This window comes from Hemiscyllium ocellatum, chromosome 6, assembly GCF_020745735.1.
Source record: "Hemiscyllium ocellatum isolate sHemOce1 chromosome 6, sHemOce1.pat.X.cur, whole genome shotgun sequence".
NCBI classification, from domain to species: domain Eukaryota; kingdom Metazoa; phylum Chordata; class Chondrichthyes; order Orectolobiformes; family Hemiscylliidae; genus Hemiscyllium; species Hemiscyllium ocellatum.
In genome coordinates, this window is record NC_083406.1 from 78,132,585 (window position 1) to 78,147,242 (window position 14,658).

The 14,658-nt window shown below is 39.8% G+C and overlaps 1 protein-coding gene across 2 annotated transcripts in view; it reads left to right on the plus strand.

Annotated features, from left to right (window-relative positions):
* The window catches only part of elmod1 (ELMO/CED-12 domain containing 1), a 72,171-nt gene that overhangs the window by 27,775 nt on the left and 29,738 nt on the right, over window positions 1-14,658 (plus strand). The window contains exons 6-8 of one of the 2 annotated variants that reach the window (XM_060826687.1): window positions 5,309-5,442; window positions 5,551-5,619; window positions 6,364-6,387. In XM_060826687.1, the coding sequence (XP_060682670.1) occupies window positions 5,309-5,442; window positions 5,551-5,619; window positions 6,364-6,387 (227 nt within the window). The remainder of the gene's footprint in view (window positions 1-5,308; window positions 5,443-5,550; window positions 5,620-6,363; window positions 6,388-14,658) is intronic. The other variant, XM_060826688.1, reaches the window with a different exon arrangement.

Genomic DNA, 14,658 nt, shown 5'->3' on the forward strand with positions numbered 1-14,658 from the left:
ACCACAGAATTCTCAGCCTTTGTTCCCAAATTATTGTTACAGCCTTTTTTGTTTGCACAGACATACAACTTTTACAAGTTGCTGTGGCACCACACCTGTACACTCTGAATTAGAAAATTATCACCAGTGCCTTTGCTATTTTAAACCTAAAGTTCCTCAGTGTCCTCTAATGCATATGATTTAGCCCTGGTGACTTAGCAACTTGGCATACAGACAGCCTATCCAAAACCTTCACTTTACAATGTTTCACCAATTAAGCATTTCCTCTTCCAGTATGACTTTGCCACCATCTCCTTCCTGAGTAAATGTAGTTGCCTTAGTCAATTCTACACCTCTTTTTACTACTGTTTTACTTTTTATAGAATCACAGCTCTCTCAATATAGAAAGAGGCCATTTGACCCATCGAATCTACACTGACCCTCCACTACCTCCTCCTCCCCCTCCCTCCTATAACCCTGCATTTAGCATGGCCAAAGCGCTTCACCAGCACAACTGGTGCTGTAAGGCAGCAGTGTTGATCATTATGATACCATTTTGCCCAATTCATGGTATTTCAGCTTTTCACTTAACTTTGTCTAGTCATTGCAATTGCTTTCACTGACTTAAAAACAGTATGATCTCCAATGAATGGACTAACCATTATAAGTAGACAAAATCTATATCACCACATATGGAAGTCCCTTGATGAAACATTGCAGTGGTCCAATAGAACCTTGCTGTATTTTATGGCAATGTTTTCAGTAGCAAGAAAAATTGGAGGCAATTTGGCTGATTTGTTGTATTTGTAGAATGAATGGCATTTTGCAAATTGAATGATTTGCTATCTTTAAATAAAAACATTTGGATGAAAATCTCTTCATGGTAATGCACAAAAGTTGTATTATTAACAAGTGGTTATGCATGAGCCCTACTTAGCTGAGCATTTTTGATTTTAAAACATAGTGATTAATTTTTAACACTTAATAATAGGTCATATGGTTGTGGCCACGGATGAAAGTTGTAATATTGGTGTTTAACCAATTGTACAATTGACTTGGTACAGAAATACTTAATGCATTTCTTTTTCAGTTAACAGGGAGCTAAATTACACTTGCAAAGACAAAGAGTTCTAGGAAAGCACAGTAATTATCACTCACTTAACTGATCTTTTCTGAAATCTTTTCTTGTCTCCATGTGTGTGTTACTCTAAAATTAACTTCTCAATTATGTCATTAATGCAATTCAGCTGTTGCAACGAGCATAGCAACTATACTATGATGGTGATTGTCTGGAGGATAAAGTTCATATGTTGAAGATTCATAAGAGACAAAGTACCTTGTTTTTTTTTCTTCAGCACTGGATCTTAGATAAGTGTAGGTGCCCATAGAATATTTAGGATTACTTTTTAATGTTGGCTGTAGGTCTCTTGCCATACCTTTTTATTTGCTTCTCTTATTTTCTTTATTCAATTTTCCTACGAACCACATTCCATGAGAACCACTTGTCTGTGCTGGAAATACTTAACATCTATCAGTATTCTTGGAGAGAGAGAATGTGTTTCCATTTCAGAATCTTCCAACATGACTTTTAAAATCGTTAAATACCTTTTTTTTTAATGCAGACAAGGGAGAGAGGGTAGAATAAAATGGAAGGACTGTGATAAGGTGAGCGAATTTAAATGACTAAAGGGATGATGATGCAAGGTAAAATGAGAGTAATGATCCACTATACAAACAAAAGATAGCCCTAAAAGAGATGAAAATGGGGAAGATAGAATTGTCACCACCACTCACTTTAAAAAAAAGTCAGCAGAAGTATAATGCATGCTTCTAGACTCGCTCAGCCCTTCCAGCATTTTCTGCTTTCATTCATTTCCCAGCATCTGTCATACTTTGTTGTTGTAGACTATACTGAACTTTTGGTACGTGACAATAAAATTGTTTGTCAAGCTTTGCAAATTTCATGTTAGATTTTGCATCAGTTTTTTAAAGGCTTTATGGATTTTTCCTTTTCTAAAACTCCATATTTATGACATGCTCCTGATCTCTCTTTTACACGGAATTAAAAGTATTTTTGGTTGGTGTTTAGAAAAGAGGCTGGCTTTTAGAAGTGTTATGATCTTGGATCAAAATACCAAATTTAAGTTGCAATATGGTTTGAAACCAGAAACCTTTCTTAAAACAAATTTTGAGAACCCTGGTGCTTAAGAGAATAAAATCACAAGATTCTATGGTTTTGAACAAACAACAAAAGACTTCATATAAGATTTTGGAAAAGTAAAGCAATCTACAATATTTACACTTTATATCTTAAGTCCCAGAAAACAATTTGAGGCAAGGATGAGTAAAAGTACAAACTCTGATCAAACACCTGACAGAGCTGACAAAATAGCGAGTTTGGTCAAAACCGATCTCGTGGGTTCTTCAACAACCCACCCCTAGACACCAGTGACACTATAGGTAATCAAATTTCAACAAAATTTACAATGGATTCCAGTTTCTTCTCTTTGGGACACAGCTTCAGAACTCCCTGCTGATGACTTGCAGGTTCTGGACCTCCTCGACCGCCACTCCCTCACTACCCGATGCCTGGAGGAAAAAACATCTCATCTTCCACCTCGGAACCCTTCAACCCCAGGACATCAATGTGAACTTAACAGGTTTTCTCATTTCTCCTCCCCCCACCTTACTCCAATTCCAAACTTCCAGATCAGCACCATCCTCGTGACCTGCCCCACCTGTCAGTCTTCCTTTCTACCTATCCGCTCCACCGTCCTCTCCGACCTGTCACCTTTACCCCAACCTCCATCCACTATTGCACTCTTAATTAACATCTCTCCAGCCCCACCCTCTTCATTTATCTCTCCACCCCGAGGCTTCTAGCCTCATTAAAAAAAGGAAACGTCGATTTTCCTGCTTCTCGGATGCTGTCTGACCTGCTGTGCATTTCCAGCACCACTCTAATCTTGACTCTAATCTCCAGCATCTGCAGTTCTTACTTTTGCCTAGTACGTTTAATGCTGTCAGGAAGAGAGTTCTTGGAGTTTGGTCTAGTGATAGTAAAGAAATGACAATATAGTTCCAAGTCAGCTCAGTGTGTAACTTGGAGGGGAACTTGCAGGAGGTCATGTTCCCACTCATCTTCTGCTCTTGTCTTTCTAGGTGGTAAAGGTTGTGGGTTTGGAAGATGAAGAAGGTGCCTTGGTGAATTTCTGCCATGCATCTTTTAGGTGGTTTACATCATCAGTGCTGAAGGGAGTGAATGTTGTTATGATTGATAGGGTGCCAGTCAAGGAGGCGACTTTGTCCTGGATGTTGTCAAGCTTCTTGTGTTGTTGGACCTGCTCCCATCTAGGGAGTTAGAGAATATTCTGACAAGTACTTTGTAACTGGTAGACAAGTTAGGATTCACACACTGCAGACTTTCTAAACTTTAATCTGCTGTTATAACTATAGGATTTTAAATGGCTTGTCCAGTCCAGGATCTTGTCAATAGTAACCCCAGGATCGTTGATGGTGGGGAGTTTGACAATGATGAGTGCGATTTGACATCAAGGGACAATGGTTACATTGTCTCTTGTTGAAGATGGTCATTGCCTAGCATGGATGTTACTTGACACTTATCAGCCCACGCTTGAATGTTGTCAAGCTTGCTTCATATGGACAAAGACTACATCCGTATCTGAGGAATCCTGAATGGTGCTGAACATTTGACAAACATTCCCACATCGGTTGTATTTTGAGGAGCAGGAGTATAATTCGGCCATTCAAGCCATTGAGTTTGCTCTGTCATTCAATGAGATCATGGCTAATCTGACAATCCTCGACTCCACTTCACTGTTCCTTTCCCTATAGTCCATGATTCCTTTACTGATCAAACATCAGCCATGAATATCCTTAATGCCCTCTCTCCAGTAAATAATTCCACAAATTCATTTGTCTGAGACAATCTCTCCTCATCCCTGTCTTAAACACTCCAAAATTTTGGGCAATTATTAATTAGCTTAATGTATGGTACCCTGAGGTAGCCAAATATGTTACATCCACTGCTTTCCCTGTATCAATCTTGCTTGCTACCACTTCAAAGAAATCTAGTACATTTGTTAGGCATGATTCCCTCTTCACGAAGCCATGCTGACTGTGCTTGATGATATTATTTATTTGTAAATGCTCTAATGTTATATCCTGAAGGTTATTGATGAAGTATCTTAAGATGCTTAAGTTTACAAAATTAGAATGCCTCATGGGCCCTCTTGTGGTGCGGTGGTAGTGTCCTTACCCTGAATCGTGAGACCTGGGTTCAAGTCCCACCTACTGTAGAAGTATGTAATAACATCTCTGAACAGGTTGATTAGAAAATAGATTATTAAAAAGTTTTTTTTAATTTACCTCATGAATTTTGAGTTGCTTGATCTGTTTGAAGTCTGTAACATACAGCATAGTGCAAAATGAATATATATCACTGTATTAAAATGTATTTTTATTTTGGCATGGTTTGCTGGCAACAACTTATTCAAGCAACACTGCTTCCATTTTCATTTCAGCTCAGTTACTGTGCATGTTTTAAGAAATGTGGTGAAACTGCACATGTTCAACATTATTTTTAAATCACCCTACTGCTTTACTCGCCAATTCTTCAGATACCCTCACTCACTCCTCTCCATACCATTTCTCACTCTTTCTAAATCTTTGCCTCTCCCAACCTTTCCTAACTTGTTTCTGGTTGCGACTTCCCTTTCCTAGCCCCATCTACTGCTTTTCACTTTTGTCTCCTGTCAGCAAGAACTTGGAGGAAAGAGGTGAGAGGGAAGCAGCAAGAGAGTTGAGAGCAGGAAGAAGTGAGGAGCTCGAAAGAGATAATCAGTGAGCAATAGAGAGTTGAAGATGGAAATAGCAAGCAAAGCAGCAAGTGGGAGGAAGTAAAGGTAGGGGGAAGCAGTGAGCTGGAATGTTAAGAGTGACAAACACTGAAGGGGTGGAAGCTAGAACTATGGCTTGCTGGAAGTAGATAGCTTTGAGAGAGGGATGCAAAAGTAGATGAACAAGAATCATAAGTTAGGAAGGAGATGTTGGAGTGGTTACTTTCAATAAGTTTTTAATATGTAAAAATAATACAGGTCTGAAACACAGCCTACCCTTGTATGCTTTCCTACAGGGAAATGATTAACAACTGTGTTTTCAACACACATTAGGAACATTAAATCTGTGTTAGTTGTATTTTTTGTTTTACAGGCACTAATAATAGTTAAATTCACCTTCTATCTTCTATATTGTATGTTCACCTTCCAGTTGTAATTTAAATGTTTTCTGTTTTCTATGAATCTGTCAGCTGTGGACTTTCCTTCGGCCTGATGTAACACTGAATGGTCGAGTTAGCAAACAATGGTGTGAAATAGGTTTCCAAGGTGATGACCCAAAGACTGACTTCAGAGGAATGGGGATGTTGGGGCTATATAACTTAGTGTAAGTATAAATTATAAGCTATAGTTTTAAAAAGAAATCTGATTTATCTCCTCACCTGCTTAGTGTATGAATTATGTAAGTAATATAAATGCCCTTTCTCCTCTTCAGATTTTTTGCAGAACATGACAATGCAACTGCACGCCAAGTTCTTTTTGATTCTCACCAACCAAAGTACAGGTGACTTGTTCATATTTAGTCATATTCTTTATTGAGCATTGTGTTGTCATTACCATGCGTTTGTAACAATGTATAAATTCACTTCAGTCCTACATATTGCAATTAAAACATAGTAAAGAGTTATTTTGTGTAGATATGTAAAATTAATATTATTGAAGGTCATCTGCAAATAAAAGCCAATTGGAATATATCACTGAAACACAGTGAACCAGATTTAAAAATGTGCTATTCATGTTCATTAAAATGTCAAGTATGAAATACAAATGAAAATGTGCATTTGATTTGTTACCCCTAACTCCAAGTGGAAGGTAAAGCTGAAATTGTCAATGCCATTCATTATCTGGAAAATCTAAATGCATTTACTGCTGAAGTGATCATCTTCCTGAATAACAACTATATTACTAGCATTCATTTATGTAACATTGACAGGTTCAGTTACACCAAAGTAACTTCACTCCTGAAACAATCATTTAAAAATTGCATAAACAAAATCATATGTTTTAGGGATACCAATGCTGAGATTGTACTTAAAATGAGTTCAATTACTTGGTATATGTGTGTGTGTTTTCACCTACCACAACACAAGAAAAGATAAACCTTTTTTTTCACTAATTATTCCGAATGTGCTTTTGCCTGGTTTCTGTCTTTTGGGTTATTTTCTTCATTGCGGGTTCATACATTGTAACAATTTCATATTCATTGTCCATTGTCATATTGTTTTTATTATGGTTTTTTTTATTTTAGGGAACTAACCAAAGAAGATGTAAGGTACTTTCGTTGTTATTCATGTGTATTTGCTTTGCATTAGTTTTTATTGTGTCATAATCCATTGAGTGAACAAACATTAGTATTGTGCAACATTTTTTGTATGTAATAATGGAAAGGTGTCTGACTATAACAAATATAAATTCCTCAATATCAGCTCCTCCGTGGCAAGAAAATTATTTCTGAGCAAATTGCTATTCAATTCTTTAATATTGTCAGTATCTCAGAAGTAAAAGCTACCAATCACCATACATTTATATTTCATAACAAAGTGGTTAAAAATAGACTAGGCTTTTTTAGAATGGGATGAATCATCTGATAACAGCTGATAATTTTATGTGAACAGTTACATCATTGGCTAAAATTCATGGCCATAAAATAACTGATTAATACATTCTAAAATAATGTTTAATCATAAAATGCATTAAAATACACACGCCAAACTGTATGGAGGCAAACTTTTGAAGTACTAGATAATTAATTGCGAAACGGAATAGTGATTCTGCTGTTTCAGGTGCTGACTCACAGGATTTTGATTTACTGATATTAAATTCATTACATAATTTTGCAAAACATAATTGATGATAAATTTTGATACCAGACGTGGCCCCAAACTGCCTTAAATTTACTGAACCACCTTCAGTATCATTTAAAATCTTGTTACATTACACGCTCCTATTTGTTGCCTCTACACTCAACTATTCCATTGCACTTTTGGCTGTTCTCCTATATCCTTTTCTCCACAAAGTTGGAGTGTCCAAACCTCTGCTTCCTGTGTCATAACTTGCACAAGTACCATTCCCTTCTCACCTCTGTATTTATTGAACAGCTTTGGTTTCTTCCCAAAAACAGTCTTTATTTTAAAATTCTTACCTTTATTTTCAAATCTCCCATGACCTTATCCCTTTCTGTCTGTCATCTCTATTAGCTCCACTATCTTTTGCGATAACTATGCTCATCTAATTTTGGCCTCTTGAGCATCCCCAATTTTTAATTTCTTCACAATTAGTCGCTGTGCTTTCAGATGCTTCGGTTCCAAACTCTCTAATCACTTTACTAAACACCTCAGCTTCTCTATTTTGCTTCCCCTTTAAAAGCACTCCTTAAAATCTACCTCTTTCACCAAGGTTTTGGTCATCTCATCTAATATCTGATATGTAGTTCAGTTATCATATTTATTTTATACTTGTGAAGTGCCATGGGCGGGTTCATTATGTTAAAGATGCCTTTTAAATGCAAGTTGCAAACTACAGTTATTAGAAGAGGCAATTTATTTAGTCCATGACCAACATTGAATCATACATGGTAGACCCAATCTTCACGTTAATAAAATCATAAGACTTTGGAGCAGAAGCGGGCCATTCAGCCCATTGAGTCTGCTCTGCCGTTCAGTGAGATAATGGATGACCTAACAATCCCAAACTCAACTTTCCTGCCTTTCCCCATAATCCTCGATTTACCCTCCTGATTAAGCATCTGTCTCTCTCAGCCTTGAATATACTGCACATCTCTGTCTTAAATGGGTGACCACCTAAGATCTAGACACTTTCTCAAAGGGAAATAACCTTTGCACATCTCATCTATCAAGACACCACGAATCCTGTATGTTTCAGTAAGGTCACCTCTAATTCTTCTACAAGCCAATGCTTACAAGCCCGATGTACACCCCCTGCCCTCATACAAAAAACTTTCCATACCAGGGATCAATCTAATGAATCTTGTCTGGACTGTCCTCAATGCCAGTACATCTTTCTCTAACAAGGGTCCAGAACAGTGCACAGCTGTGGCCTGACTGGTTGCAAGACCTCCCTATGTTTATACTCAATTCCCATTGAATTAGAAAAGTTTATTTTTGTGTGATTTCATGGCTACCTGCTGGATTCCTATATCGCCTCACACGTAGTTACATCTTGCTGTACTGATCCCAACCAAATCTGAAGTACCTGGCTGAAGGGAAGCAAGAGCCTTCTGGAGCCTAGTGTCCAGGTAACTTTCTTGCTCCTTGATGCATTTCAGTATCTGAACGTTGGACTCTAGTTCATAACTTTGTACCAAACTTCTGAGAGCTGCAAATGCCTAATACATATGTGACAGGGTTAGTCATTTTACAATTGCAACATCTGCCCTTCCATTTTTATTTTGTTTTAGTTTAACCAATTAGGTTTCAATTTTAGACTATCATTCAACTCCTATTCATTGGGTTGTAACTGTCCATACAGTAATTATTTTAGGTGTTAAAATTTCGAATTTTGGGACTGAATTTCCTAAACATTGGCTGTCAATTTCAAGGTGTTTCCTTGAGTACAAGCGGGTTTTTGAGCAATTCTCCACTGCTCACCTCAGTAAGTCTGCACCATGCTCTACAACACTGCTTGTGTCCTACCTTGCACTCACCAGCAACAGAAATTCTAGCCACAGTCAGCTTCTTCTCGGACACCTGCCGCCAGAATCATACTTGAAGCTCAACTGTGCACCAGGTCAAATAATGACAGCCAGAAATAGATCTTCACAATATATGTAGTAGAAAGGAAACAAAACAGAACAGTTTCTGAGGTATGTGGCATGAATAACATTTCATTTTAGAATATCACATTTATAAATACATTGGCACTTTAAATCACCAACTTTTTAATTGACTGACAGTAGAGTTACCAATACATGAATGAAGCTTCAGAAGCTATCTTTAGCACCACTACTCATTCCCTGTTCCCATTGGAGTATAACATCTTGTCAGCATTGAAAATGTGGGCATCACGTGTGGAATAGGGTTCAAATGGTCGTTGTAGTTAACTTCTGTGAAATAACAGCAAAAATGAAGAATGAACAAACAAAATGTTGCATTTGCTTCTGGGACTAAATGAGGACTGTTTGCTTTTAAGCAAGAACACATTTATAAACAATGGATGATGACTTCACCCAGCACTAATCTGTTGGGAGCGGAAATCCTTTCTACCTTATTGAGCCTCTTGCTGCATCACTCTATCATGGTTAAAGTGTTTTCTTTCTGTTCACGGTCATCCTCCAACGTCTGTTTCCCCTCGTTCGTAGAACTGCTGCTGCTCTCAATCTCTTCAGCATCAACCATGTCCCTTCTGTGACTTCACCAATTGAGCAGAGCACTGAATGCTTGGATTATGCAGCACATTCTGCCCCCAGCCCAATCCATGCATTGGAACATCATCAGGAGACCTGGTTCTGCTTCACCATCACCCTGGTGGAAGAATAGGCTACATTGTATCATGTCCGGTTCAGTCAAGGGGTTGTACAACAAAATCATCAACCACAATTGTAGTGGGTAGTCCTTGTTTCCCAGCAGCCACCCTTGTCAGGCATCCAGGCTTTGACATGAAGCATGAACCTGAGCATTCTCAATGATACAGGTGACATCGGCAGCTTCCAGGGCATGTAATGCAGACATCTAAGATGTGGTACTGATGATTACTTGATGACTTGGACATTGATTAGATGGAACCCTTTTTTTGTTGATGAAGTTAGCTGTGTTATGATATGGTGCTCTGAACACTGTATTGCACCTTGGGGTAATCATAACTATGTTGGCAAAGCTGCCTATAGAGGCTGCAGCACTGACAGAGGGAGAGGAGATGAAGCAATGTGGTCTTGGACAAATACCTTTTATACATTTGTGGTTTGTATATTGAGAGATCCTGCACAAACCCCCAGTGGATCCTTGGAAGCAGTCAGTTGCTTTAAGAACTTATGCAGCTCTCATTTTGTCAGCCACTAGTGTAGGATAATCACCAAACTCTTCAGATTGCAAGTCCTGCTCCAGCAAAGATCACTGTTCTGTCATGGTTTCCCAAGACATTCTCATTATTTGGCAATGTTCTATCTCTCCAATGTGGAAGAAATAACTGGGCCTCCAGTATCTCAACATCCTGAGGAGGTTTTCATTTCTAACCTCATGTGGAGGTTGTTTGGCAGCTGCTAGAAGTTACTGCAAGTCCTGGGCTTGATGATCCATTCATTCAGCTTCAATTTCTTGGTACCTTCATTGTGCAGCAGACACAGTGACGACAAACCCTCCTGTTGCTACATCCATTCATGATGGTTTCAAAGAGTCTGAGTGAGGTATATCAGCAGAAAACAGCTTCTTAGTAATGTGAGCAGACAGCATTTTGCATCTCTCCAAAATTACAGTTTACCATAGTCCATGAAACAGTGGGACATGAGGATTCCAACAAGGAGGGCCATGGACTGTCTATATGTCAATCTTTGACATCGTATATCTTGTTCTAATGCATGCAGCACAAGCAATGTGAATGAAATGTGGTAGAATTACTTGACGCCCACCCCAACATCACCCAAGAAAAGACAGCTTGTACATAAAAGAATGTTGTCAAATACTTAGTTAAAGGTGAGAGCACCATGTCCTGTGCATCCTTTGAGACCTTGAATTGTTTTTTATGAATTGTGATCCACAAATTATACCTCCGGTGATTACTTTTGCTTCACAGAGATGACTACGATCAATTTGTAATGATCAGTGACATGATCAGGATTGTTTGTGACCGAGATTTGTATTTGGCATAGTTGGTCACTGCATGTAATTTGCATGCAGAATTCTACGATTACAGATACTACTAATCTGTACTCTCAGTGCTTGATTAATGCAACTGCCCCTTGAAAGATCTCACAAGTACACTCACTCTCCCCCTCATTTTAAAAAAAACTTACTCTGCCCACTCCAAGTGTGGTGGCAGCTGCTTTGCACTTCCTATGCACATTTGCAATTTGAGTGAGGATAGAAGGCAAGAGTGATTTTCACAAACCCTTCACAATTATCATCCACCTACATTGCAGCGAGCCGCTTCCAATCCCCATATTTTCCACATTTGACTTCCCCAAGCTTGCACACATGACAGTGGACCCGCTAACTCACGAGGACCAATCACCCTCCTAACTGACTTGAAAGAACTGGCCCATCCAACTGAATGATCAGACCTTTGACTGACATCTGTGCAGCAATTAAACTGACTTACCACTGATCTTGGATTGGGTGCCCTAGACCTACAGGACTGACCATGGCCAATTCCTAAACACCCCATGCATCTGACTGACTGTTCAAACTCCTGCACTGAGATTGGATAATGCCTTGACTGACTGCCAACACCCTTGACAGTCCCTCTGAACTTAACTGAGTGCTTATCCCTTTAATCTTTTACACATGACCAAAGCACATGCACTGTATTTGCTGCACAAGGTGTTTGTGTTACATTGGCATAGCATAGTTCTGTCCAGCAACATAGTCGCCCCTTCATTGATCATTGCTGGTAAATATCACAAGCTACCTGGCTGTCTGCCAAAATGAGTCACTCTGCTTTAAATATCATTAGCTACTTGTCAGCCATTTCATGAACCTGTCTACATCCTTGAGAAATTTTACAGTATTGTCACAGTTCACAATACCCCCAGGTTTTTACCTTCTGCAAATTTTGAACTTCTGTTAGGTAAGAGCACAGAACTTGGCTCTTTGAGCTTGCTCTGCTATTTAATAAAATCATGGCAGATCTGATTTTGCTTCAATTCTACATTCTTGCAATCCCAGATAATCTTTTGTCCCTTAGGTGCATTAATAATCTATCTCTTACTGCCTTAAAAATACTTAAAGATTCTGCATTCATTGTCTTTTGAGGAAAGGAATTCCAAAGGCATTCAACTCTCTGAGAGGAAAATAGTTTCCTCATCTCCTTTTTTTAAATAGGCAATGATCCTTAGTTTTGGACTCTCCCACAAGAGGAAACATAGCTTCAACATCTGTCCAGTCAAGTCCCTTCAGGATCTTTTTTGTTTTAGTTAAATCACATCTGACTCTCCTGTCTGCATTCCGCAGAGATCGTTCCCTCCGGGACAACCTAGTCCACTCCTCCATCACACCTAACACCTCTCCCATTCCATTACAAGCCCACTGACTCCCACAGCTATCTGGACTACAACTTTTCTCACCCTACGTTCTGTAAGGATTATATCCCTTTCTCTCAGCTCCTTTGCCTCCACCGCATTTGTTCCGATGAGGCCACTTTCCAAAGTGGCGCTCTTAATATGTGCTCCTTCTTCTCCAACCGTGGCTTCCCACCCTACAATTGTTGACAGGGCTCTCGACAGTGTGCGATCCATCTCCCGTGCCATGACCCTCACCCCCTCCCTCTCCTCCCAAAACAAGGATAGGGTCCCTCTTGTTCTCACCTTTTACCCCACCAGCCTTCACATGCAAAGAATAATCCTCCGCCATTTTCGCCAACTCCAACACGACGCCACCACTAAACACATCTTCCCTTCCCTCCCCTGTCTGCATTCCACAGAGATCGTTCCCTCCCTCCGGGACAACCTAGTCCACTCCTCCATCACACCTAACACCTCTCCCATCACACACAGCACCTTCCCATGCAATCGCAGAAGGTGCAACACCTGCCCCTTTACCTCTTCTGTGCTCACCATCCAAGGCCCCAAACACTCATTTCAGATAAGCAGCGTTTCACTTGTACCTCTTTCAATTTGGTCGATTGCATTCGTTGCTCCCAATATGGTCTCCTCGCGAGACAAAACGCTGACTGGGTGATCGCTTTGCTGAAATGCACTTCTGGTCTCCTTCCTATCGGAAAGATGTCATGAAACTTGAAAGGGTTCAGAAAAGATTTACAAGGATGTTGCCAGGGTTGGAGGATTTGAGCAAAGGGAGAGGTTGAATAGGCTAGGGCTGTTTTTCCTGGAGCGTCAGAGGCTGAGGGGTGACCTTATAGAGGTTTATATAATCATGAGGGGCATGGATAGGATAAATAGACAAAGTCTTTTCTCTGAGGGGTGGGGGAGTCCAGAATTAAGGGCATGGGTTTAGGGTGAGAGGGGAAAGATATAAATGAGACCTAAGGGGCAACTTTTTCACGCAGAGGGTGGTACATGTATGGAATGAGCTGCTGGAGGTGGTGGAGGCTAGTACAGTTGCAATATTTAAAAGGCATCTGGATGGGTATATGAATAGGAAGGGTTTGGAGGGACATGGTCTGAATGCTGGCAGGTGGGACTACATTGGGTTGGGATATCTGGTCAGCATGGACGAGTTGGACTGAAGGGTCTGTTTCCATGCTGTACATCTCTATGACTCTATGAACACTTTCAGTCTGTACGCAATCAGGTCCCGGACCTTCCCCTGGCTTGCCACTTCAACACACAATCCTGCTCCCATGCCGACATGTCTGTCCTTGGCCACTGCAATGTTCCAGTGAAGCTCAACGCAAACTGGAGGAACAGCATCTCATCTTCGACTAGACACGTTACAGCCTCCTGGTCTCAACATTGAATTCAACAACTTCAGATGATAATCCCATCTCAACCCCTCCGTTTTCATTCTGCTCCGTAATTTTATTTCATTCATTTTATTTATCCTTTTGAAATATTTTTTTCACTGTTCTGTATCTCTTATTTCTTGATTGTGTCTCTTCTCTCGCTCCCCACTCTCTCGTCACCTTTTTCCTCTCCTCTTCCCCCTTTGCTACCCTTCTCCCCTGTTTTCCATTTTGCCTCTGCTTCACCCATCCCGCACATATTTTGTCACATAGCACTGGCTTCAGCCTTGGTCAGTCACAGCTCCTAATTACCCTATAATCTCTCTATGCACTGTCATTATCATCTCTTTATTGCTACCTTTGCTTCTGGAGTCATAACTCACCTTCTCTCAGCCTAGTATAAATACCTCCCCAAAGGGGAGCTTTGACAAAGGGTCAGTTAGATTCGAAATGTCAGCTCTTTTCTCTCCTTGCAGATGCTGCCAGACCTGCTGAAGTTTTCCAGCATTTTCTCTTTGGTCTTTATTTATTTAGTGACAAGGCATCTTTATTCATGTACTTTGCCTGATTAGAAGAAGCTATCAGACTTTATAAGATGCAGATATTTTTAAAATCAATTACAAAACATTGAACAGAAGCCATTGGAAGTTAAGGATAGTTAAGAAAATACAATTACTAGAGGCAACGGAATTGGCAATTTCCACAGATGGAAGGAGGCAGGTGCACATTAAAAATAAAAGAAAGGAAACCCAACACCAACTACTCACTTGTAACAGAGATAGGTCGGAGGGCAGATAGCTAATCTGCTTTTTGGCAGTAGGCTGATCATTAAAATATTTTAATGAATCTGCATTACTAGGATATTCTGTTTCTGATTCAAGTTTAATGCTGGTTAGGCTTCAGGAAAGCTGCCAGTTTAAGGCAGAGGGTAACAACTGGATGAAACAGCAAATGCTTTTCCAGTACACCTGCT